The 25,828-nt window shown below is 48.0% G+C and overlaps 2 protein-coding genes across 2 annotated transcripts; both read left to right on the top strand.

The window, feature by feature from the left end:
* Window positions 1-293: 293 nt before the first annotated feature.
* P2RY10 (P2Y receptor family member 10) lies at window positions 294-7,751 on the top strand. The gene is made up of 2 exons (XM_061361933.1): window positions 294-947; window positions 5,778-7,751. Exon 2 carries the CDS (start codon window positions 5,780-5,782, stop codon window positions 6,800-6,802), a length of 1,023 nt encoding a protein of 340 aa, XP_061217917.1. The 5' UTR covers window positions 294-947; window positions 5,778-5,779; the 3' UTR covers window positions 6,803-7,751.
* Window positions 7,752-11,319: 3,568 nt separating this feature from the next.
* Window positions 11,320-18,411, top strand: LOC133216865 (putative P2Y purinoceptor 10). The gene is made up of 2 exons (XM_061361932.1): window positions 11,320-12,664; window positions 16,181-18,411. Exon 2 carries the CDS (start codon window positions 16,231-16,233, stop codon window positions 17,338-17,340), a length of 1,110 nt encoding a protein of 369 aa, XP_061217916.1. The 5' UTR covers window positions 11,320-12,664; window positions 16,181-16,230; the 3' UTR covers window positions 17,341-18,411.
* Window positions 18,412-25,828: the final 7,417 nt, after the last annotated feature.

The raw sequence follows: 25,828 nt of genomic DNA, 5'->3' as shown, positions 1-25,828 counted from the left end.
ATGGTCTTAAATCAAGACAGAGAAGAGCGTGTAACTGCTGAGCCACAGGGACAGTTGCATACTGTAAGCCAGAGGCTGATCCTGAAGAGGCAAAACAGGTCAGATTTTGGTGGCTTCATGAAAATCCAAACAATTAGATCCCGTAAGTGGGCAAAGTCCTAGCCTTGGTACTGTATTTACTGCCTGGAGTAACAGTGAGCCTGGATTCCACCCCGTTGCGTGAAACAGTTTCAGAAGTGCCACCGTTTGACCTCAACGGCAGCATGTTCCAAGTGTAAACTGAGCTGTGTGCTTATTTAGTTCAAGAGAAATGTCAAGCAAAGCTCATAGGAGCGCTATAAAAAGCCATTGGGAAGTCAGACTTCATCAGCAAGAGGACTTTGTGTCTGGTGAAACAGAGCACGCACCAGCTGAAGTTCACACACGGCAATGACTGGCTGTAGCCCGGCGGTCAGGAGGAGACAGCAAGGCTGAACTTCCCAGGGAGAACGAAGCAGAAACCTTGTGAGGGTTTCCATCGTCAGCTTGGAGCTGTGCTTGGAAAGAAGGCAGGCTGCTCTGCACAGAGCATCACCCAGCTCCACTTAGGACCTTCTTCAACACAGCAGCTCAAGAGATGCTGAGCCATCCCAACAGCACAACAGTGGAGAGAACATGTAGGACCAATGTGATTTTGGGGCAACCGTGCCTACGCCTGGTTGCGATTGAGCTCAGCAGGACCAGGAGTGGAGCAAGCAAGTCCCACAGAAGCGGGTAGGGGCTGGGAGCAGGCACCTGCCCCAGCAGCAGCCCCAGCACTGAGCCACAGGCAAAGCAGCACCTTGCAGCACCCCATGATGTCATGTAGGTCGCTGTGCTCGTGTAAACAAGGCTGGTGTGGTGCAGACAGGACGCTCCACTTCCTCCCAACAGCACGGTCGCATGTAGCTGGGTTTCTGCCTGGAAAGGTAAGACTTCTTTTAAGCTCACTCTTTGCTGTCTAGAACCAGCATTAATGCGCCTGTGCTGTCTCCTATGAAAATGTTGCTCTCTCCAGCTTTTCCTCAGGGGTTTGCTCTTTCCAGGAGGAAATTTGTGGCACTTTGAGACTTGAAAAAACCAGCAGCCCTCCATGCGCGCCAATCCTCTGTGTGAACACATGGAGGAGTTGAAACAGCAGCTGCTTGAAATTGCTGTTGCAAGAGAAAGCAAAATGTTATAGCGTGGGTAATTAGTGATTCTCCAACTGTTCTCCTAGGCACAAATTCCTTCTTTTGCCTGGTTTCTCAGGGAATATATTTTATTTTAAAATCATATTTGAGAAAAAGGGAAACTTGCAAATCTGTTTTTTCTGATGGTGGTTTATATTATCACACAAAAAAAAAGGATCTACATGCTGCATGTCTTTGTGCCATCCAGTGCTCTTTGACTGAATTGCAGCGGTAGGGAATTAATAATAGTCAGGGGACACAACATGACAAAATAGCAAGAGTGCTTGGACTTGGTTTTGCTAATGAAAATCTAGAGGCAGTCTTAATTCATTTAGGCTGCAGTCACTGGTCAGGATTAAAACAACTTCATGCACTGAAGCTTTCAAACTGTGCTTTGGAAAAGGTGCTTTACTGATGGGCTTGCATTCACTTGCACTGGCAGCTTGGCTCTGACGGGAGCCCAGGAAAACAGCACATCTGCAGTGTGGCACTTACAGCAGGATTCACAGCGGGCAGACCCAGAATCTGAAATTCCTTAAAGCAAACCAAAAGGGAATCACACCAAAGGTGAGGCAGTGTGTCCAATCTGGCTCACTGCAGATTTATGTAGGAGAGGACTTCAGTGGCAGGCTCGAGCAGTAGGATGTGTGAAGGAAGAGTGTGATTTCTATTCAAGGGCATGTTTTCTGGTGTCAGTGAAAGTTCTGGGACCTTGGCACTGGTGCAAACACCACCATCCATGGGAACTGCACCCATTATGGGTGTCCATCCATGGTACAGCCCTCAGCCAGCGTGGAGCAAGCACCCCAGCGAGACTGCAGCATCCTGCTGCGTGAGCATGCCCTGCCCTTCAGCTGCCTGAGCCACAGAGGTGAAAACTGGACTAGTGTTGCAAAACGAAAACAACTCATCACAAGGGATCAGCAGCCCAGATCTGTTCTTTGATGTGGAAGAACACCACCGGAAAAAGCACCCTTAACTGTAGAACGTTCCACTTCTGACTGCAGAGGTTTCATACCAAAGTATGAGTGCAATAGCGTGAGACATCCATGGCCATGCAAAGAGGGCAGAGTGTAGAGGCACTTGTGTCTCAACCAAATCAGTTAACCTGTCTGCTGATGGACATTCCTATGCTCCTCAGTCCTGTCAAGATTTTTCCTAGAAATTCCACATTTAGTTTCCAAACATTCAGCTACAAGTAATAATGTGCACATTTAATTATGTCCTTATTGCAACAGCCTCAGAAAGAACTGTAGTGTAAAAACTAATAGTTAGATAATAGTGTATTTATTTACTACCAATATTTTTTTAAATTTCATATTCTGAAAACAGTATTCCAATAGGAGCCATCTCCCTGCAATATGTAAGTCAACATTGATAAAATCTGATGGAGCTTTTCAGACTTCTGCCTTTGCTGTACATACATCATGCAGAAAATGACTGTTCATCAATTCCAGTGTTACATTTGCTCAGGGTGGTAGGGATGGGACATTACCTGCATTTCCACAGGTTGGATGTTACAACATTTTGGCTCAAAGGTTGAAAGCAGCTCTCTGGTCTCCATCAAAGTGCATCTTTTCAACACTGTTCTATCTGTAAATACCAGCAATGAGAAGTATTTCTGGGACCATTTTTTTCCCTAATAGCAGTTATTCAGTAACACAGAGCTTTAGAATTTGGGGTCACTCTGGAAGATAGCAACACAAACTCAGGAAACCATACTCAAACTTCTGCCTCCCACCACTCAGACAGCCCTGGTCCGGTGAGGTCTGGAAAAATACCTTACAGAGGAGGGCAAGGAGATGAAGTCTTGATTAACTCTGACACCTTGTGGACAATTAGCAAATGAAGACAAGGCCAAGGGGTAACCTCTCCATGCTGTGGGCTCCACCATGGTCCCAGGTGTGCTGCAGCCCAGCCCTGTGCTCATCTGCATGCCTGGACAAGCTTGCTGCAATCAGAAAGTGAAGGTTGAATTCTGGTATCAAGCACGTGCATTCAGCATCACCCTCATGTTACAGCAGATGCATCCTGGACACGGTGGTTTATTGTAAATGGCTCCATTTAGAAGCTGGTTTCAGTCAGCAGCCTAAACTTGATCATTCTGATTGCTGACCCTGCAGTCTGGTCCTTAGCTGTCACATGAAATGTAAATAAGGGCTAACTGCACCTAGGGATCTCAAGAAGCAAACTGACTGTTATGACTCATTTGAACTGAAGAACACGTGTCCACTGGCCAGCATTTAAATGTAAGTGCATCGCTAAATTAGAACATTTTGCAAATGTACCTAATCTGCCATGGTTTCAACGGCCACCAAGCACTTGTGATGTGGAGGAGCACCAGGCAGCCAGTCTAACCTTGACATCCAAGGGAAACCAGGCAGCTTGTAACATTGGAAATGGCTTTTTAATGGCTTCTTTGCAAAATGGGAGGTCAAGTGAAGGGACAGAAATTGGGTTTAGTGAGCAATGCTCTTGCTGGAGACAAAGGCAGCTGATAGCATGTCCAGTTAGAGCTGCAGGCAAACCAGATGGAAAGGGAGCACAAACACCCTAAGCACCAGAAATTCATAGGAGTCTCAAGAAATGGGATGTAACCTGAATTTACTGCCCTGAGAAGCAACACCCTGTGTGAACAACCCAGTGCTCAGCTCCATGCCCTGTCCATTCCCTGTCAGTGTTCTGAGGAGTACCAGAAAGGAGAGCAGCAGGCCGCCACCATTGCTTCTCAGCCTGACGGAGATAAGGCCATAGACCAGATGCATCTTTTCCCTTGTTTCCAGCACCTTTTGAGCCTCATCCACCCTCATTGGCATATTGTGGCCTCATGAGAAGAGCAAGGCTGGGATGTCCTGGGTGGACAGCAGCTAGGAGCACGGAGCGGAGCATCTCATCACATAGCTGCCTTGGGGTGAGGGCTCCTGGGAGCAAATGGCAGACTGGAGGGATGCCCTGGAGGACAAAACCAAACTGGGGGTCAGCTTTCCTCCCTGTACTTGTGCCATCTTGGTCAATGAAGGTGATTAGATAGAGGAATTTCTTGGCTGCAGCATTTCTTTGGTGTTTAGTGTAACTGAAAGATGCAGCCTAGCTGCTGAAGCTGGGGGTGCTGCAGGGGACAAACACATAGACCTTGCATTTTGAAGACTGTGGGAGAGTGAAAGACAAGTTTAAAGAGAAAGTTGGCCTCAGCATCTGTTTGAGGAGCCCTCAGAAACAGTGGTTAGGTGCCCCTGCACCATCACCATCAGCCAGAGCCACTGCATCCATAGTGAGGGTGGCCTCTGTGCCATGCTGGGATCTTGCCATGGCCTGGGTGTTTCTGGGGCCTGAATTACAGCCCTTCAGTAGCAGCTTTGAGCAGTGTCTGTACTAGCTGCCAAGTCCAAGCACTGCTGTGATTAACAAGCTGAAAAAACAGCTATTTGTGTTCTTCGTCACTTGAGAGCTCTAAAGTCTTCTCTTTTTGTGTAACATGAAGGAAAAAAGCATTAGTAACAGGGTACAAGTTACTAATATGCACCTACAGAGACACTTCTTCTGGCAAATGCCCCTTGCAAACAGTGCAGGATATGAGTCAGAAAGAATGAATCAGTGTCTGCAGTGCCACATGAAATAGGAAGCTGATACTCAATTTTAAATGTTCTGTTAGACACAGGAGGGAATCACTATAATGAAAAGCATAGCCCTATGGGAAAACACCTGATAAAACCAAACTCCTCCTGCCTGTGTTGCCCTACTGAAGACAAGTCCCAGTTACAAAAGCTGACAAAAATATGGCCCAACAGGTCAACACGTGACATTTTGCCATCCCTACTTGTGTGAATCAAAAGAGAATCAGAAGTTGGTAGTATCTAAACCCAAAATTATCTGATGGAAGAGAAGAGTTAAACTGAGGCTGATGGAGTGGTAAGAAATGGAAGTTGGTGATCAGATTAGGCCTCTGCTTGTGACATTACGCTAAATACATGGCAGCGCATTTCAGGAGCATTTACATGGCTGCATTTAGAGCAGTCAAATTTCTCAAGCCTTTTCCACATATCCTGTCCCCATCGTGCCAGAGAAGGGGGGTCCATGAGGTCCACTGATGGGGTCAGGAGACACACCACCCACACAGTAGCTAACCTGCAGCTTAATAACAGCTATGATTCAGTGGTTGGCACCCACGTTTTGCTAGTTGGGCCACGTGGTTCCTCACACGCAGAAGCTGGGCTGTGGCACATTTCTTCCATGTGTGCCTCCCTTGCTACCCAGAGACAAAACCACATATGGCCTTTACAAGATGGCCAAAAGAATAGGCAGCTTCTCCTGCTCCTCTGTTGGCAATATGGCACAGCTTCACCCATGCTTTTACACTCAGACAGCCGGGAAAAGGGGCTGACACAATAGGAATGGTTCCTCACCTCTGTGTGAGTAGCGGGAGTCCTCTGAATGGGCAGCTGTGAAGAAGATAGCAGGATGTTTTATATAGAAGATATTTCCAAACCTGTACTTTGTACAGAATAGTCAAATAGGAAATGCAAATGTGAATACTGACAGCTCTTGCAATGCCTTTGCCTTTACAGCTCCTATTTTTGTTCTCTACAGGAATGATCCACCCACCCTATACCACAACAGATGTTTCCAGCAGCCCAGTCATGACACACAGCAACCAGACCTGCTCCAGCCATAACATAACGTTTAAAAACAACCTGTATGCCACTACGTACACCCTCATATTCATCCCTGGCCTCCTGGCAAACAGCGCTGCCCTATGGGTCTTGTGCCGCTTCATCAGCAAGAACAACAAAGCCGTCATTTTCATGATCAACCTGGCTGTGGCTGACCTGGCTCACGTCCTCTCACTGCCATTGAGAATATATTATTACATTAACTCCACGTGGCCTTTTGGGAGATTCCTTTGCTTACTGTGCTTCTACTTGAAGTACCTTAACATGTACGCCAGCATTTGTTTCCTCACCTGTATCAGCATTCAGAGGTATTTCTTCTTGTACCAGCCATTCAAAGCCAAGGACTGGAAGCGGCGGTACGATGTCGCCATCAGCGCCGTGGTGTGGCTCTTTGTTGGGGTGGCGTGCTTACCCTTCCCCATCATGCGGAGCTATGGGCTAGCCAAAACCACAAACACCTGCTTTGCAGACCTTCAAGTCCGTCAGATTGAGAGCAAGCTGGCCACTGTGCTGATGATGGGCACAGCCGAGCTCTTTGGGTTCATTGGACCACTCACCATTATTTTATTCTGCACTTGGAAAACAAAAGACTCTCTTCGAGGCTTCCAGATACCACTTCAAAACAGCAGTGAGAGGCGGAAGGCTTTAAGGATGGTTTCCATGTGTGCCATCGTGTTCTGTGTGTGTTTTGCACCATACCACATCAACTTCTTTTTCTACATGTTGGTGAAAGAAAACGTCATTACAGACTGCTTCCTGAGTACCATCACGCTCTATGCCCAACCCTTTTGCTTAAGTCTTGCAAGTCTGGACTGCTGCTTGGATCCAATCCTATATTTCTTTATGACTTCAGAGTTTCAAGACCGGATATCAAAGCACAGCAGCATGGTCATCAGGAGCCGGCTCATGAGCAAAGAGAGTGCCTCATCAATTAAGGAATGACAAGAAAGCCAGCTTAGAAGAATGAAGGTATTTCGTATGAAATCTGGGACTGTTCCATGATACTTGATTACCAGCTCCATTGTGGAAAATCCTGCAAGCTTATGCAGGAGAGTTTTCTGGCAGTGGAAATCTTTTGGTGTACAGAAGATAAAACTCTGTTTAAGACCCAGATGTAGGAAGCTGAAGAGTGGCCCCACTGGCGTGCCTACACTTAGTGCTGTGCCACACATGCCTGACCTATCTGGGCTAGAAAAGATACAGGAGGGCGTGACAAAGCTTTCTCTAGGAAATGGTGGAGACCTCCCAGAAGTTTTTCTTCTACTTTCCCACCTCCATGGCTCTATGATCAAGCTAAAGACAATCTTAAATCCATACACTGACATCCACTGAAGCATCATCTCTGCTAAACACCCACAATGCATACAAGAACCTGAAAATGGCCAGTAACAATAAATGGCATTATTCTTTCTGCAGTCCGTGCTGCAGATGCATGAAGGTTGGCAGCTTGCTTCAGCATGGCAGCCTCAGCTTTCCACTGCTGAGTGCATCCCACTGGTCACCAGACTTACCTCTGCTTCATCTTTCCTGCACTTCCCCTCCTGCTCTCATTCATTATTTCCACCAAGCTCTAAGTTTGCTCCTTAATTGCTGATACATCCTGTAACTTGCACTTACTGCAGGTGTGAGACCCTCTGCAAGAGAAACTCTCCCAATGGCTCCTCAAAGATCCTTTTCTCCAAGTAGCTTTCTTCCTCTCCAAGCTGCCCGTGTTGGCAAGGGGGGCACCAACACGTGGCCTTTGTCTTTGGATCCTGAGAAACAGGATCGCCAGGATCATGCTGGAGACTGGGCACAGTCAGACTCAGCATTGGTGCGGGTGGATCTGATGATGCCAGTGGTAGCATTCAGGTCCTTTCTCTCTTCTGTGTGTTTTGTTTTGGGCCCAGAGGTACCTCGATTGTGACAAGTGACACATGTTCTAAAAAAGAGAGGTATCCTTGCCAAGGTGACTTCAGTAACAGAGCATATGCTAATTCCTTAAGTAAATGATTGTCATTTTTTTTTCACCAGCTCCTCGTGTGATCTTAACATTTACGTTTTCAAAATCAGCTATAAAGATATCAAAAAGCAGTGACAAGAATGATGCCATTCACCCCTTACTTTAAATTAGTGACAGCTCTTCAGCCAAGTGCACCCACTTTGTGTGATTTCAAGGGTATCCTTATGGTGCCTGATGATTGTTTGGCTGAACACAGGCACTGATTTATCACCTCTGAAAAACTAGGTTTTTTTCAAAAGGAATGTGTACAGTTCTCCATAACTACCAGTATCTTAACATGTTGCTACAAAAATAGAAGAAATACCAGAAACACTTGCCAAGTATATATTTTAAATCTAACTACTCCATTCTAGTTAATTACATTTTAACTCAGCTAGAAATTTTCTGCATCTTATATTGTCCCACTTGACTGATTTACAATAAAATGGGGAAAAATGCAAACAATTGGCAGGTTTAAATAAGCAGTACACTGGAGTTCCTCTAAAAGACAGTGAAGACATGCTGATTCAATACAGTAAGCTCTTGTAATTCTCCTCCCATTTGTGAGAAGACGATGTGGCTACAGTATGAGGAACTTAATATTTCACATTTATAAGTGAAAATACCAAAATAATGCCTATCTGAAGGAAGTAACTGTCATGAAGAGAGTACTGTTGAAGACTTCTACAGTTTTCTGGAGAGAAAGCTGCAGGGAAAGCAAACAGTCCACCTCCCAGTGAAGTCAGTGGAAATGTTTTCTCTGGTTTAAAGAGCAGTTTGTTATGCTGATGATATACAAGCTTACACACTGCAAGTAGTCTCTTAAAAATGTGAGCGGAGATTGATGCTCAGGTACACAGTTAAGCATGCAGAATTGTTGCCAATTTAGCAGTTTTCTCATAAGCTGAACACTATATAATATTGTCAGTGAAGGAAACTAGTTTCAGTGGTTGTTATGAAGATTTTTACTGACCTTGATCAGTTAGCATTTGACTGAGAGCTGTTTACTGTGATTTCTTTCTCATACAATTCTCATTTATCAGGCGAAAGCAAACCGAAGGCACTGTTATGGTAACTGTGTAGCTTGTTCTCCATTTTTCTTTCCAAAACCTGATGCTTAAAAAATAAATGCATTTTTTTCAAATGTAAAGCTGAATTTCATAGCTATCACTTATGGGATCAACTCCTCCTTGAATCAAAGAGTTCAAGTGATGGAGTGCATAAAGTCTTAATATTCTTAAACAGATTGCTTGTTTGCTTGTCTGCGGAAAGGTTTCCACCCCATATGGCTGGCGTTTATATATTTTTTTAAACTACAACACTTACATTAGATTTAGAGGTACTTTGGTGAAGAGAAAGGTCCTCCATAGGAGTAGCTGTGCTGTGGGTGGTGCATGAACGGGTGGGGCTGAGTGACTGCAGGACTGCAGAAGCCACTTCTTTCTATCTCATTGAACAGTGTTTTTGCAGATCCAAAGCTATATGGCTTAAAAAAGCACTCACAGTACTGACAATGATATTGCAACTGGGTTATCTCTTGTGTTGGTCACACTGCCCAGGTCCACCAGCTACAAGGAGACCTTCAACCTTCTTGAGCAGACAAAGTCTTTGGATCAACTTGAGATATTCTATGACTTAAACAGAGATGCCACAGGGAGACAGAATTTAACTGAATCAAGAGGCTGGGTACCTATGCACATTTGTGAAGGATGGAGCTGAAGAGCTCCACTGGCACCTAGTGTGGAGCAACCCTGTGTCAAGCCTCATCCCAAAGGGAAGTTCACAGGATGGAGACATATTGAGGTCTCTAAGCCACCTGCACTGACAGCAGTGCATGTCCCCTGCTGGCACAGCCCTGGGCAAAACCACAACATGATATATTCTTCCTCTCTGGAACAAGAGCCGTGCACTAGCTAGCAAAAGAAAATGCGCTTCTTTGCAGTGCCAGCAAATGGCCACCCCTTCTTAAGTGGTGTCAGCGGTCTGGTAATTCCTCTCCTGCTTGAGAAAGGGCCCTCCTGTGCTTGACATCAAATGTACACAGAAAGAAACCCCATGGGATTTAACACCTTTTTATAGCCTCAGGTTCTGAGCTGCAGGAACTTACTGGTACCTCAGCTTCATTCTCTTTCCTTAAATGAAATTACTCACTCTCTACAGACAGTAGAATACTAAACATGCTGTAAATGCAAGATAACAGCTCAACAACTAGGAGTCAGCTAAAATATATCAAACCACTTCATTACATTTAAAAGATTTCAGAGATAAGACGGGTGCATTTTGACCAAAATTGCTGGGTCTGTGGACTACACAGGGCCTTAGCCAGAAAAGGTAGGACCAACAATTATTTGCTGTAAAAATAAATCAAAGCTTCCTGAAAATGCTGCCCTGTCAAGAACACTGTGCAGTAGCAGGAGGGTCTCTGTGCCACAGGACACCAGGGACTCCCCCAGCCCCACGGGTCATATGCCAAAGCTCCGATCAAGCTGCAGTAAGTCTCTGCACAATTGTGAGTTGCTTTGTGTGGGCAAGACCTCCTCCTCCTGAATGGCCTACTGTTTTTCATACATCCTTCAGGTGCATCCTGTCAGATATTTCTAAGTGCTGAGTGCTTAAATAGATGCTGATCATATGGATTTGGCCTTCTGCCCACAGGATACCAGGCTAAAGGTGAAGACAACCTTTATCTGGAAGCCTTAGATAAAGACTCACAGATATTTAAAAATTCCTTTGTGTCTTCTGCTCTTGAAAGTAGAGCACTGCATGTGTAAAGTGCATGTTTAGTGTCGGCAATGAAACAGAAGAACAGAAACGCAAAACAGAAATGTGCTTGTAGTTGAAAGAACAGAAAAGTTGATTAATATATGTAGTAGGAAGAAGCTTGAGGCTTGTCAATCCATCAGCCTTTCCCAACCAGTACTGTTGTGATGTTCTGCAAAATTACTCCAAAAAGCCGACGAGCAGAGGAAGGAATCGATATGGTTATGAGCCCTGAGGTGCAAGTATGACCCTCCCCATGGTCTGACATCCACTGACCGCCAGCCCTGCTGTAAACACATCCCTAATAATAGGGCTTGGAGAGGACTGGATACAGCACTGGATGTGTGCTGTGGACACAGAAGTAGGATGTCCTAGGCAGGATATCCTGATACGGCAGCCACTTTGGGATAAACCTTTAACCTCTGGAGAGGGATAGGGCATGGTGCCAGCCTCTCTTCTGTGAACGTTTTGCAAATACACAAGCACTCTGCTTTCTTCCAAGGATCACATCAGCTGCTGAGAAAGATGCACAGGAGGAAAACCTGGAATGATAAATAACTCCAGCATCTTTTAAAATCACTTTGCTCTCAGCTAAGAGACATGGGGATTCACAGGTAACTAGTTGCTAGCAGGCTGCATTTACATGGTGGATAAGCAAGTGGTAACGAAGAAGCCCATAGATAAGTCTATAAAGGGTGGTATATAAACTGTATATAAACTGGTCTTGCCTTTGCCTTCATGAGGATGTTGACCAATGGATTTAAGTAACTGCACTTCCACTGACCACAGGACAGTTCTGGTCCAGGATCCTCTTTTCCCTCCACTACTGTCATGAAGCACCACTTCAGGGAATGGGAGCACACTCAGGTCCCCCCAGTCAGCAGTGCTGCCAGCACAGAGAAACCCTGAAACAGCACAACCAGCAGAGCCAGTGGGTTCAGATGCTGCGGAAAAAGCTGCTTGCTTGCTCCCAGACCCTGAGCTGGAGACTTAATCTACAATTAAATGCTATAGTAGCTTCCTTCTTTCATTTCTCTTCCATAGTTAGGCTTCTGTTAATTTTCTAGGGTCATAGGACCAGTTACAGAAACTAGATGAGTATAGCAAAAATAGTTCTATTTATACATTACCTACAGTAAGAACGGGAAAGATGCCGACGGCTGTATTGCCTTCACAAGCCCGGGGCTGTAAGAGGGGACACTATATATCAGGTAAAACTGTTCAACTGGAAATGAGGCAGCTCGTAAGAAGTTACACTGCAATATATGCCTACCAGTTTTGAGGAGCACAGAAAGAAGGTGGTCACGCTTAGCAGGCAATAAAAGGTCTAAGAATTATATATATATACACATATATATACAGGAAAGGAATTAAAGGATGCAAAAAGAAAAAATAAATTGGGAATGATGCACGTTATGTTTTATGGTTTGTATTTTGGTGTTTTTAAACATAGTATTTTGGGAAAATCTCCACCTTAAGCCATTATATTATTTCAGAAATAAAACCCAAGCCCATTAGCTTTAGCCTTGATAGTCTGAGGCTAACCAAACTTCCAAGAAAATAAAAGAAAATTACTACCTTCCAGTAACTTGCACTGGCACAGGTTTCAGTTTTCCTTTAGCAAGTACTTATTGGAAGCTTTTTGCTTCTGTATTTTATAGTTTCTAGCAAGCAACTGCAGATAAAAGCAGAAGCAGCTGGACCGAAGGACAGCATCGCCTAACACAACTTCTATGCGAGAAAGAAATCCATGTCCAAGGTCTCTACCACACGGCACTTGGATCAAATGATGTCATCGCCTTCCCAGTTGTTTTAACGTCATTAGCCATACACGTTTTGCGTGGTGAAGAGAAACAAAACACAGGATTTCCTGTTCTGCTACCACTCTACTGGGCTGCAGATGCCGGCAGGATTCCAGTGCTCTGAAAACATGTGGAAGTTTAACAAGGAGTCGCTGGGGCTGGGATTGCTGCGAGAATTGGTAGGAAATAAAAGCAGAAAGCTTGCTCCTCCTGCTGTGTAGCATGGATGTCACCCCCCTGAAGGATGGGAGTCACAGGAAGGTAAGCTGGATTTTGCTGTGTGCTTTCATCTGTAGATCGACACTATCGCAGCTTTGAGCAACGTTACCTATTAGTTGTTTTAGCTCTTCCTCAAGAGATCTTATCAGGCAGAAGCTGGTGCAACATCCGCAGCAGCTTCTGACTGTGCCCATGTACTTCTTCTCGCTCGGTTCTGAGGGGTGGGTGAGCGGAGCTCAGTGCATCCGAGCAGGCTGCTGTGTACAGGGAAAGCCGGCTTTATCCAAAAGTGCACTGGGAAAGCCGGCTTTATCCAAAATACTTCAATTTTGGCATTACTGACAGAATCTGCCATCACTGACCAGCTCTGTTTGTGTACTTCCTATTAGTGCCTAGATTAAACAAACATGATTATTGCTTAAAACATGAGCTCCAGAAAGCCTCCGTTACCTCAAACCAGGAGCTTATTTCAAGCCAGAAGTGTATTTTTATTTCTCCCCAGCATCCCAGGCCTGGGCAGGGTTGGAGGGAGGCAGCTCTGCCCCAGTCCCCCATCCCCGGGGTTCTCCCAGGCACGCCTGGAGTGCAGCTTTGGGATGGTTTGTCCAACCAACCCATGGAAAAGATGAGGGTGAGCTTTGCCAGTGGATTTGGGAGCAGTAAATGCAGTACCGCAGCAATGTAGGGCTGGGTGGGGCACACAGTGATTCAGAATAGCCAGGCATTTTCCAATACTGACAGCCACACACGCCTCCAGCAACAGATACTGCTAACACTCAGAAAAAGAAATGCAGTGTTTTAATAGCTGCCATAACCACCTAATTAATTGCAAAGTTAACTGATGTTTAATTAATTGTAGTGCTGCACCCACAGCCTGTGGTCTTACTCCGCTGGCAATGATATTGGTCTCCCCTCTCTAATTTCAGTGCGCAGCTGGATAAAACTCAGCTTTGCCACCTAAAAAGTCACCCCTCACCTCCCCAAGTCTTGCCCATGTATATCTGTGCCTGGATGAAATAGGAAAACAATCAAGGAATGGCAGGGAGTATTTAGTATATAAAGTTGCTGAACAAAACCCCTGCCAAAGCCCGTGGGAGCATCTCTGCCCCAACACCAGCATCACCAACAGCAAAACATGGAGGGAGCTGGAGGGACTTGGGGCAAAGTGCAGATGGAGGGAAAGCAAAAACAGGAGAACAATAATAAATACAGAAATCCACCTTTCAGGAAGCACTGCAGTGAATGGGCACTGGCCTGAGCCCAGACCAGCAGTGGCTCAGTGGGAGCTCCACCTAAGAGCCAAAAGTGCCAGGTACCAGGAGTGACACCTGGCTCTCCAGCAGGAAACAGGCACTACTGCACTCCCAGAGAAAGCCAGCAAGGAGGCTCCCGATGGTCACTCCTGCAGGGACACACATTAGGATTTGGGCTGAGACACGTGGCAGGGAGGAAATGGCAGGACAGGGACAACATGGTTAATATGGTTTAGAGCGAGGTGTCTCTGCCCATGACAGGGGGGTTGGAACTTGGTGATCTTAAGGTCCTTTCCAACCCTAACTATTCTATGATTCTATGATTCTATGAACAGGCACTTTAGTCCTTCCCACAAGTCAAGACCAGCAAGTGCCACCTTCGTCACTGGCAGACCATGACACGAGCTGGGGATAGCTGCATTCCCCCATTCTCTGCAGCAGTTTTTCCCTCCCCACTTTCTGCAGGGATGTAAAGACATGTTGTCTTGCCATTATCTTTCCCAGGGTTAAACAGACTCCGTGCAAAGGGCACCAGCAAAGAGCAGGGCCAGTGTGGAGCACAAACCCCTTGTGATTTTCAGGCAGGTGAGGGGTGCATGGGGATGCTGCACAGGCCTAAGAGTTTTGTTTGTCACTGTTCCCTTGTGACAGATGTTCCTGCTCCCCTGCCGTGTCCCAGCTTAGTGGAGAAATCAGAAACCTCTGACCTGGCACTGCCAGCTCAAGCACAGTCTGCAACCAGAAGGTGCACGAGTCCAGCATCAGCCAGGGTTTCACTTCAGCATTGCTTTTTTGCAGCCAAACCCTGGAGAAACAAGCAAGGGGGAGAGAGCAATTTGGGAAGGACTCAGTCTGGAAAGCAGGGCATCTGCACAGAAACACAGGGAAGTGGACCAACACTGCGGGCAGTGCGCAGCCAGCTGAGAGGCAGTGCCTATATTTTATACCTATATAGGTGTGTGTGTATAAATGTAGAGACTCCCTCCTGAAACTGAAAACACCACAATCCCTCTGGAGAGCTGCCTAGGTGAGGAGGAGCAGGGTAGAGGAGCCTTCACCCTGCACCTCGAAGCAATGCTGGGCTGTGGCAGCCAGTCCCTGGCTGCAGGTGATAAGCTTTTAGAAATCCATCTCCATGGCAAATGCCAGGCTCAGGGCTGTGGGAAACAGCACCACTGGCTGCTGCTTAATTAAATACCACTGTGGAGGGTTTCAGTGGCAACAGGGATAGGTGCTCAGGGCTCTACCAGCTCAGGCTCTGGTCTTCAGAAGGGAAGGGAAGGCTGCTCAACACTTTGCAGGCAGCTACAGGCTGTTCCCAAGGGGAAAACTGCACTGTTTTGTTGCAGATGATGCCCTTGCTTTGCAATCTCTGCTACTAAACCACCTCCTCCTGAAAGAGCAGACAATTTCCCCTGAGCTCTCCTCACAAACAGCAAAATCCATCACCTGTCTGGTTAGCTGCACAAGTATCTGTGAACTCCCCATGACCCACTAATACCCTCAGCTGGCTCAATGAGGTGAAACAGGCGAATGGATGAAAAGAATTCCCACTGTAACTCAAAGGCAGATGTATTCATCTTCCTTCATGTCCTGAACTGTTGCTGGAGGATAATTTCTGTTGCTACAACATGATGCCTGCACAACGTGCCATGAGTGCCAGAATTGAGTTAGCAGGATGGGCAGAGCAGCTGGCATGTGTTTGGCCAGCTATTAGCTTATAAATGCAGCCTTAAATCTGGAGCCAGAGCTCTGATAGATCTGTCTGCACCTCTTCCACTGGCCTCTGCTCTGGTCAGCTGCCGCCCTGCACCATCGTTTGCTGATGCTCATTATTGCCCTTGCTGCTGATTATATCACATCTCTGCATGGATCCAAAAAGACAGTATTGAGATCCATTTGAAATCCCTATTTACAGTCCTACTAAGATTGCTTGTAGGCACAGAGAGCACCAATTTGATGGGAGTTTGACAGAAAACTACATGCAATAAAGATGGTCCTGAAAAATCACAGGGAGCTGAAGTAGCATTCTGGCATTAACAATAGAGAGATTAATTGCAATGTCACTAAATTGTGGCATCACCTTAAAGGGTGGCAGGGTATGAAATCCTGCCAAGCACATCCAAAAGTAGCTGCATGGAAGATGCCCAGGATGCTGCCTGTAAGTGGGGTCTTGCCCTGCACCCTCCCCAACACACACCCTGTGCTGTACACATACCTACACAGAACTTAGTCTTCTGTACTGAAGTGCATTTACTCTATACTGGAGATTTGCCTTTACAGCATCTGAATTTACTCCTTACAGAAACTCTTCACCTGCCTTAATTGCCCCATGAGTGAAGAGACTCAGCCAAGATGGAGAGCAACGCGTCCTTCGGGAACTGTACCAACCCCCAGATGTCCTTCCAATCCACCCTGTACGCCACCACGTACACCCTCATATTCATCCCTGGCCTCCTGGCAAACAGTGCTGCCCTGTGGGTCCTGTGCCGCTTCATCAGCAAGAAGAGCAAAGCTGTCATTTTCATGGTCAACCTGGCTGTGGCTGACCTGGCCCATGTCCTCTCACTGCCTTTACGGATGTATTACTATATAAATCACAGCTGGCCATTTGGAAGCTTTCTGTGCCAGGTGTGCTTCTACCTGAAGTATCTCAACATGTACGCCAGCATTTGCTTCCTCACCTGCATCAGCATCCAGCGGTACCTCTTCCTCCTGCATCCCTTCAAAGCCAATGACTGGAAACGGCGGTACGATGCAGCTATCAGCGCTGCTGTCTGGCTCTTCGTTGGGGCAGCTTGCTTACCCCTGCTTGTAGTGAGGAGCCCAGCCTTGTCCAACAACATAAACACATGCTTCTCAGACCTAGGGGTGAAGCAGCTCAGCCCAGAAGCCTCCATTGCACTGGTGACAGTAGCAGAGCTGTTTGGGTTTGTCATCCCCTTCAGCATCATTGCGTGCTGCACTTGGAAGATGTGGCAGTCCCTGAGGGAGGGCCCAACTCAGCTGCAAAACACCAGTGAGAAACAGAAGGCTTTGCGCATGGTCTTGATGTGCGCGGCTGTCTTCTTCATCTGCTTCACCCCCTACCACATCAACTTTCCTTTCTTCATGATGGTGATAGAGAACATCATCCAGGACTGTGCTATTCACAGGAGCACACTCCGCTTCCACCCCATCTCCCTCTGCTTGGCGAGCCTCAACTGTTGCCTGGATCCGGTCCTCTACTACTTCATGACCTCCGAGTTCCAGGACCATCTGCTTCGCCACAGCTGTGTCACCCTGCGAGCTTGGTTCACACGCCGCGGGAACCTCTCCATCGCTGAAACCAGCCACGACATCCGCATGAAGAGAAGCCTTCCACGCCTCAAGTTTTTGTCTCTTCCCAAGTTCTTTGGCCGAATAAACAGCATGGAAATCCCTGCCATGCCTCCTGACGAGCTTCTGCTGGAGTCCATCTCTTGAAAAGCATAAGCCAGTTTCTGTCCCTGTAGGTGCTTCTCATAGCTCAAGTGAAGATTGTGTTAGGTCTCCAAATATGTCATTACCCTTGTGTGCAGCAGATGACAGAACCCGACCTAGAAGGATATTTTGATGTTGGTTGAGTTGTTGCTGCTGGGCACTATTTGTCTTGCATAGTTCTCTGTTGTGATGTTAAAGTACCCAAACCAGCTGTCATGGTGCCAGTAATTCTCCTGTGCTGAGCTGCAGCCAGGTTCAGATCCCTCGTTTCCTTTGGTTTGAATGCTTCTACATGTTTGTCATTTTTGAAAATCCTTCTGAATCCTGAGGTGTAAGCAGGCAGCTCAGCCCCAGCGCAGCTCGGGCAGGAAGCACGGGGGGAGTTTTGGACCCCCAGCTGCAGATACCCCTGGCTCACAATGACTTAAAGCATCCTCCATGCTCACATGAGGCTCTAGATCAGGACAGTTCATTATTTCCATGTAGACTGAACCTATTCTCATTGCAAAAAAGATCAATCACTTGGACCTAACCTAGACTGAAACACTATAACTTTATCAACATATATCAAGCAAAGAGTATTAACCTATGTCCACATCAGTGTTGAAGGGAGTTTTCAAACAAACTGGGCTCAGTTCCCACTGCCGAAAAAGGCACCCAGAGCCAAGCAAAGGAGTCCACCTGGCCCTTGGGAGCTATGGGATGCTCAAGTGATTATGAGGGGGTGAATATGTGGAAGACAGACAGTGACTGGATATCCCATGAAAAAAGAGGAAGGATGAAGAACGTCTCCCAGAGGACATTTACTTGCAGAGACCCAAGGCATGCCACAGAAGGGAGGAACTGTAGTTGGTGTTGCCATGTCTTGTGTTGCTATTAGGAGCCTTGTGTTATTTGGCATTTTGCTAAAGCCTGTGGTTGCAGATTAAGAAGCTATCCAAGCCTCTCAGTTTTGCTTTAAAAACCAGAAAAGGTCCCAGCCTTCACTGGGTACTGAGAAAAGTTTACAAAGCTGACCCAACGGCATCCTTAAAGCTTCAAACCCGGGAGGAAATAAAATGATCTCAACACATAGTTTAGCATCACGGGTATTAATTTAAGTGCTTGTAAATGGTCTCATTAGTCACATGTCTGCTCCCAGAGCAATGACACAGTCTGCAGAGGGGGACACCCCACTTCGGGACTCACAGAGGTCCTGTTGCCACTGTGGCCCCTCGCACAGTGGCCAGAGCAGGGGCTGTGGGGTTTCCTCCTTGTGGGTTAAGGCACTGATGGCTTCGATGCCAAAAACCCCTCAGGGAATTACATAAGTAAACATAGGCAGAGGGGGTTTGATCGGAAACAGCTTTGCTGATAATTGGATGCACATTTCCAACCCATGCAGCGTTTCTGGGAAGCATGGAGCAGGCAGTGGTTTACTCTCACGTTGCCAAGGCTGGTCTTAGATGAGAGAAGATCCAGACAACCTGGATCTATTTGCTTTGGTACTTACAGCGTGCCAGAGACAGGCAGAAAGCACGCTGTCCTGCAGCTCACTGTCCCAAATCAACCCCTCCCCTCGAAAAAAGAAAAGAGAACAATAAAAGGACACATTTTCCGTGTTTGCTGGTGGGGGAAAGGAGCATTTAGGGCTGATAAAACTCAGCAGCATACCCAGGCACAACAGGAAACCTAAGCAAAACCTCTCCAATGCCGTGGCTGGCAAGACCCGGCTGTGGGCAGCCACCACAGACAAGACAAGTCAAACCACCAGCACCTTAACCGGGAGCATGGCTTTATCCTGTGAGTGTTTTGGGAATGGGACAACCCTGAGTAGCTGTTGGCTGACACCCAGGTAGCCCTCAGTTACCACCGCTAGGTATTCAGAAGTCCTGCCGACTGACTGTACACCCCGGTGTTGCAGCTCCAGCCTTACTGGCAGCACCAGCTCCAGGTTTCCCAGTGGCTCCAGTCACCGCTGGGACCCTGCCAGCTTGTTTTCAGATTGCACAGCACTTCTGAAACTTCTGCAACGTCACTTCCCCCTTCCAGAAAGAAAACAGGAAAAAGAAAAGCAAACCAAAACTCTCACTAATCTGTCACACGGAAGCATAACCTCAACCCTTACTCAGGCTGCCGCTGCTGCCTCCTGGGCTTGCAGGTTGCATTGGAAATACAACAGAGAAACCCCTTCCTGGGTTAGATGCACTGGATAGCAAGGATTTTGCTGGCTTTTACGCAAACCAAACCCTGAGGGAATATCCTTTTCCGGTGCAGACTGCTGCTTTCTGCCCTTCAGAGGCCACAGGATGCCTGTCAGCCCTCCTGTTTTATCACAGTCCACCCAGTTCCCCTACCACAAACACCCTGGCTGGGTGCCAGGACCCAAGACACAGGGATTTGTGGGTCAGAGAGAGCGTGGGTGCTGTGGAAGGGGATACAGATGGACAGGGATGCTGCTGGTCCCTGATGCTGAGATGAGAGTGCTCGGGAGCTGTGGGGGCAGCAGGTAGGAGCAGGCTGGGGATGTCTGGCTCTACGGTATCCCTAAGAAGACTTAAGTAAAAAGCTGCTGCATTGAAGATTTGTTTTCCCAAGACCAAGGTGTGAACCAGCTTCTTACAGGGAAAAACTCAAGGCTGAAGGGAGAGCAAGGGCCTGGGAGCTGACGTGGGGAAGGGAAGAGAGTGCATGGTGAATGAAGAGCTTGTCAGGATTTCTGTCTCAAAGCAAAGAGAAGCAAAGCCAATGGCTCAGCTGGACCTCGGCCAGCACCCATGACATCCACGTACCCTGAGCTTTCCACATGCAATTAATTATTCTATATGGCTTAATCCTTTATGACCGGCTGTAACTACAACTGCTTAGCTGCTTTTATATGTGTGTCCATCCATATACACATACACCCTTGCACACACACTACACTTCCATATACAGTAAATTATGCAGTACTTGGGCATACCCTAGAAGATGTGTCTTGTGCACAACGCTTCCTAAGGCGCCACAAGGAAAGAGGGAAGGTTGCTTTTCTCTTTTCTAAAAATACCCTTTTCCTCGCTCCGTGACCACATGCTTCCAGTCCAGCCCTAGCAAAGTGACTTTGCCTCTGGAAAACCACTCATCCTCAGCTCCTGGCAGGGCTCGCACCACCTACCCAGTAGCAAGACTCAGCCTCTCATGATCTTTGGCACAGTGCTAACAGCCACCACTGCTGGCAAGAAGCTGCTCCTCCATCCACCCACCACGAGAGGGGGAAGCGCTGGGCCTGGCAAAGGAACAGACACACCAACATCATCAATTCTGACTGCAGCCTAAATGCACAGAAAGTGAATTTTGCTCCTTTAAACCGAGCCGAGCCAGGGAGCGGTTTTCCAGACAGTCGTGATTTCATCAGACCTGAGTCCAACTTCTGGATTCACGGGCTCAGCCAGCAACACCCTGTGAAGCCCATGTGTGCGAAGGGACAGCACCATTTGAGAGACCCAGGGCTCCTCATGCACTGCAGGGTCCTGTTCACAGCACAAGGGAAAGGGTTTGGGGAGCTCCGCGTCAATGCCATGTTCAGCACCATAAGGGTGAGCTCTCCGCAGGGAAACAAAGCCTCAGCTTTGCAGCAGTCAGCAAGTCCTTTCCAGCAGGAACTGCCATGCTGATTGCTCAGTGTCACTCCTCTTAACAGGGGATTTGTTAGTCTTTAAAGACATTTTCCCCACTGTAGGTGGATGGGGCAGGCACCAAGGATGGGGAGGGAAATCCAGGACTTTCAGCCCCAATCCTGGTGGCAGCATCACGGCTGCACCCCTGGCTCGTGTGAGCCCCACTGGAGCTGAGAGCTGTGGGCAAGAACCCAGCACAGCAGCAGGGCCCTGTCCCTGCTCCCCCTTTGCAAACATGCTCCTGCCCAGTGCATGCCCTTCCCTGCTCTCCTCCTGGGTCTTCACCGAGCAAGGCATCAGCAGCCATGTGGAGAGAAGACATTCAGCCTGTTCACAGGGGTTGTTTCCATTTAAGCCTTCCAGTGCGGATCAGAAAGGCCTCAGCCGGTTTTGTCTGAGGATCTTCTACAAGGTCACGAAGTGCAAGCTCAGGTGAGCTGAAAACTTCTGATTTTTCTAAGACAAAAATCTAAGTACAAGACAAACTATAAGAAACATAAAGAAAAACAAGTATTATATCAAATTTTCTGTTATACTGTAAAATAATTGCTTTGTGATTTGGTGCCCAGCTCCAAGTTCTCCTGCTTTTTGGCGGCCTCAACTTGGGCAGGTTTGGGGAGGGTCTGGCCAGTGCTGTCACTGTGCACCCCATGCGAGGGGACGTTCAGCATTCAGCTACCGGGAAAGGTGAGAAGTGGAAGGCACCATGTGGTTCCAACCCACATACCCTGAGAAGGGGCCACGCCGGCACTGCCACACACAATAGCTCCTGGAGTGACAGGAAACAGGATGGATGCTGGCAGTGATGCACGCCAGCGGCACAGAGTGTGGCACCAGCAAAACAGGATATGGTTATGCTCTGAAAGGTGTTTTTGAAACACAAAGTCTATCTGTACAGTAAATACAGTTGCTGCCCCAAGCCCAGGACATGCTTTCTTATAAATAGGCTGGCTTCTGCAGAAATGAAAAGTGCAAAACAGAGCATCCACCACACGTTTGATTAGATAAAGCCGAGATCATCTCAGAGCCCAGGTGCTGTGCAGCCATGGGGAGTTGGTACTGCATTATTGCTTGGGACTGGCCTCAGTTTTGTTGTTAGTGGTGCCCAAATCATGTTCCTGGTACCTGTGAAAGGCAGGGGGATGCCAGGGTTACACAGGCAAAGGCTGGTGGCACAGGGCCTGGGAATGCCAGGTTTTACTTCACAGGATTTTGGGTTTAAGAGGAGGGAATAAAAGACGTTTTTAAACCTTTTAAACCCTTATATCACAATGGTGAAGACACCTCGCAAAGCACAAGAGCACACAGCAGAAGGCATTGGCAAGCACAGGGGAAGTTCTGCATCCCAGATCCTGCTGCAATTGGGGAAATACCCCAGGACTAACATGAACTGAACCAGCATCCTGCACAGAGGGCTCAGAACACCTCTCAGGAGGCTGCAACAGCAACAAGCCCCATTTAAGCAATAAACCCTAAACCTCTACAGCTTCTAGTCCAAAAGCATCAGCAGAGTAATCCATCCCTGTACCCAAAGGGGCAACACTGCAGCAAAGATCCCACAGTGCTGAAAGCTCTCACTCCCACACAACGTCAATTAAAACACATTACTCAATCAGCAGGCTTCAAGTAAAAGACTAGCAGCTTTAACTAGTAAGAGCATCGGCTGCTGAAACAGACAAGCATCCCACAAAGCATGTTTTGGGAGATGCAATCTGCAAAACCCCAGCAAGGAGCTGTGCCACCGCAGGGATGACAATCCCAGCACACTTCAAGGCTATAGAAGCCCACAATGTGCCCAAGAGATTAATTTCCTATAAACCACAATAAAAAGTAGTATATAGAGCTACAAACCATGCTATAAGGTGAAACTACACAAGTAAATCAAGAATGCTTTAAAGCAGGAGGTACTAATGAGACCCTGGTACCTGCTGCAAGCATGGGGCGCTGTGGGGGGTTGGGGGACAGCAATGGACCACACTGCCTGGCCCCAGGCACCCATACATCCATTCTGTAGACATGCAGCCCTCCCCACAAGTTGGGATGTAAAGTAAGGCCTGCTCTCCTCACCAGACAAGCAAGAAAAGTGAACACACGCAAGTTAAGAAGCTGCAAATAATTGCTACAGAAATGGTTAAAATGGTTTTAAAAAGTCACTTTTTCAGGATAACCGGTTGAATCGAGAATTCTCTTGATGCTCAGTTTTGTTCAACGCTCCCTGAGGGGGAGGCAGCGGATGGAGAACTGCAGCGCTGCTGCTCAACATCCTCGGCCCAGCAGTGCCCTCTGCCGGTGGCCATGGCCCGCAGAGCGCCCAGCGGTGCTCATGGCAATGGGTGGCACTGCTTCACGGCACAGACCTCGGCTCTGGCCCTGGTTTGCTCGGTGCGAGCGGCAGAAATGCACTGAATAAGAAGATAACGACCATGGAGAACCTCCTGCTTCGGGGGGAAGCCCAAACAGGGCTGTGATCGGTTTCAATGGGACTTTCCGAACCCGCTTAAAGCGCTGGGGCAAAACCATCCAGAGGAGAGTGAAGGATCGTTTTCTCAGCCAGCTGGGGGTGGGAGAGGAAAATAACTGATGAAGCATCTTGCTTCATCAGCATCTTTAGCTCTGTCTCTTTAGCAGAGGGGGGCTCTGCGAACAGGTGCTTGCCCCTGGGAGCCTGCACATCGAGTCCCAGCGGTGGGGGAGGCTGCTGAGGTGACAGCAGCATCACGGCAAGCAGCCTCGGCTGTGACACTTGCAGCAGTTTCCAGAACACCCCAAAACCAACAGCGCCTTTACAGACATACGTACAGATATATCTGTATGTATATCTCTATATAAGTAACCACAGGAAAAGACAAGCAGGCGAAAGGGTCAGGCCCCGCTCGGCCCACGGGCAGGAGGAGCGCACAGACGGCGCTGCTGGCTGGGGAGGGCCCCGCTCCCCTCCCGCGCTGCTGCTCCCTCCCGGCAGTTGCGCTTTTGCTTTGCACATCAAGGGGTGGGACCCGCTGGCAGCGCGCAGGGACCGGGGCCGCGGGGTCAGAGCGGAGCAGCCCGGCGGGACAGCAGAGGTAGGTCCGATATCCCCTCATCCCAGTCAGCTCTAGCTCGGGATAACGGGGTTATGCTGGACTTCATTCGTTATTGCAGCGTAGACTCGGTGCGTCTTACTCGCAGCAGTAGTGCTGAGGGGATGGGGACGCTGTGCCGAGAGGCAGGAGGGTGCAGCGTTAAGCCTCCTGCCCATGAACCTCCGAAGGTAAATGAGAAGCAGCAAGACTGTGTATGCTTACACCAGGTACAGGTGGGTGAAGAGCCAATATCTCCATTTATCAGAAGAATGAGCTCCTGTAAGTGCTCGCTAATGCCCTGTGTATATGAGGGAGAGAAGGGTACAGCTTAAGCCAGAAGAGCCAGCCATGAAGTTTCAAACCATGTTTTCTATCACTGTTGAGTGGGTTCAAGAAGCTGCCTTTAAAAATAACACCAACTGCGGTGATTCTGAACCTCTGCAAAGCTCACAGCTGGTGTGAAGGGACTTTCTATGAGTGGACTTTCTGAGGCCACCTCCAAAAGCACAAGGATAACTGGTCAGCTTACTCATTGCTCTGGGTCTTTCTTGTGCTTATCCCACTGTGTTTGTCCACTGGGTTTTCTTCAGTGGTCTGATCCCCACAAGAGGCAGCACGCTGGCTTTCCACTGAATTTGCACTTAACTGCAAGCAGCAGAGCAGGAGGTGGCAGGGTTGTCTGTGCCCGGTGAGCACATGGCCACCCATCCCTTGGGGGCACACGCTCATCGTTTGGGTGGAAACCCCACAGCTTTGATACTCATTGCCACACACGTCTACCAGGAGTGCCAGGGTGGGCCAGTAAGGGAGAAGAGGGGTGGGGGATTAGGCTAATAGACAACATTATTGCTATGGGTTTACTTTCCATTTTTAACCAGGATAAATATTCACAAATGAGGACAAGAGATTTTGCAAGGGGTTAAAGGCCAAAAGCATCCTGTTTCACGTGGGTACAACCAGAGTTTGTTTTTCCTGCATATTCTTGGAATTTACCCAGCCAAAATCCCCCTGGCGTCCCCTGCTGCCTGCCTGCCTGCCTCACCAGCACCCAGCACAGCCAGGGCTCTCCATCCCTAGGGAGCACCAGCAGGGCTCCAGCCCTACTGGCCCTTCCCAAAAATCTGTTCCAGAGGGAAAGTCTCCCTGGAGCAGGGTCCAGCAGCTCTGCCACTCCTCCCAGAACAGACATTGGTGGAAAGGCAGGAAGCACGAGCAAGGCAGAGGGTTGGCATGCTTCAGTTACCTTCATAATGAGCAAATGAGAAAGAACAAATAGAAAGAAACCTTTTCATCCCACTGTAACAATGCCCTACAGCCCTAACCTGCAAAAGCTTGGCCATGTCGCTGCTTTTTCCCCCCCTGGAGCAATCATTCACCACCTTTAGTGACTCACGTTTCAGGAAACCACAGAAATTGGCTAGGATGAACAGGCGCTTGCACGGGTACTCTGCAACTAAGTCAAAGTGAAAAAGATGCTCTCATCTGTAGCGCTTTGCAAACACAACATTAGCAAATATATTCTGGCAACTCAGAGCGTGTCTGGTGTGGGATGCAGAGCAAACACAGGGCAAGGAGAGGGATGCTCTGGAGGCTGGTGGTACCCAGGCAGGGAGGTGCTGCTGATAGGATGCCAAGATACCCAGGCTGGGATAAGGCAAGCAGAGGACACCAGGGCTCCTGCTCTCAGGACGAGCACAGCAAAGCACAGGGAGGCTCTGAGGATGCCTAACAAAAGTACCATGGCCTCTGTGGACAGATGCTACCAAAAATGAAATAAAAGAGACATCTCCACAG

This window comes from Neopsephotus bourkii, unplaced genomic scaffold (assembly GCF_033783945.1).
Source record: "Neopsephotus bourkii isolate Nb327-2 ecotype Australia unplaced genomic scaffold, CSIRO-AGI_Nbou_v1 NB_1067, whole genome shotgun sequence".
Lineage (NCBI taxonomy): Eukaryota > Metazoa > Chordata > Aves > Psittaciformes > Psittacidae > Neopsephotus > Neopsephotus bourkii.
Note: the sequence above shows the minus strand (reverse complement) of the source record. Positions and strands in the feature narration are given on the sequence as shown.

Coding starts and splice junctions, on each gene's coding strand:
- LOC133216865 (XM_061361932.1), top strand. CDS start 16,231: ATGGAGAGCAACGCGTCCTTCGGGAACTGTACCAACCCCCAGATGTCC.
- P2RY10 (XM_061361933.1), top strand. CDS start 5,780: ATGATCCACCCACCCTATACCACAACAGATGTTTCCAGCAGCCCAGTC.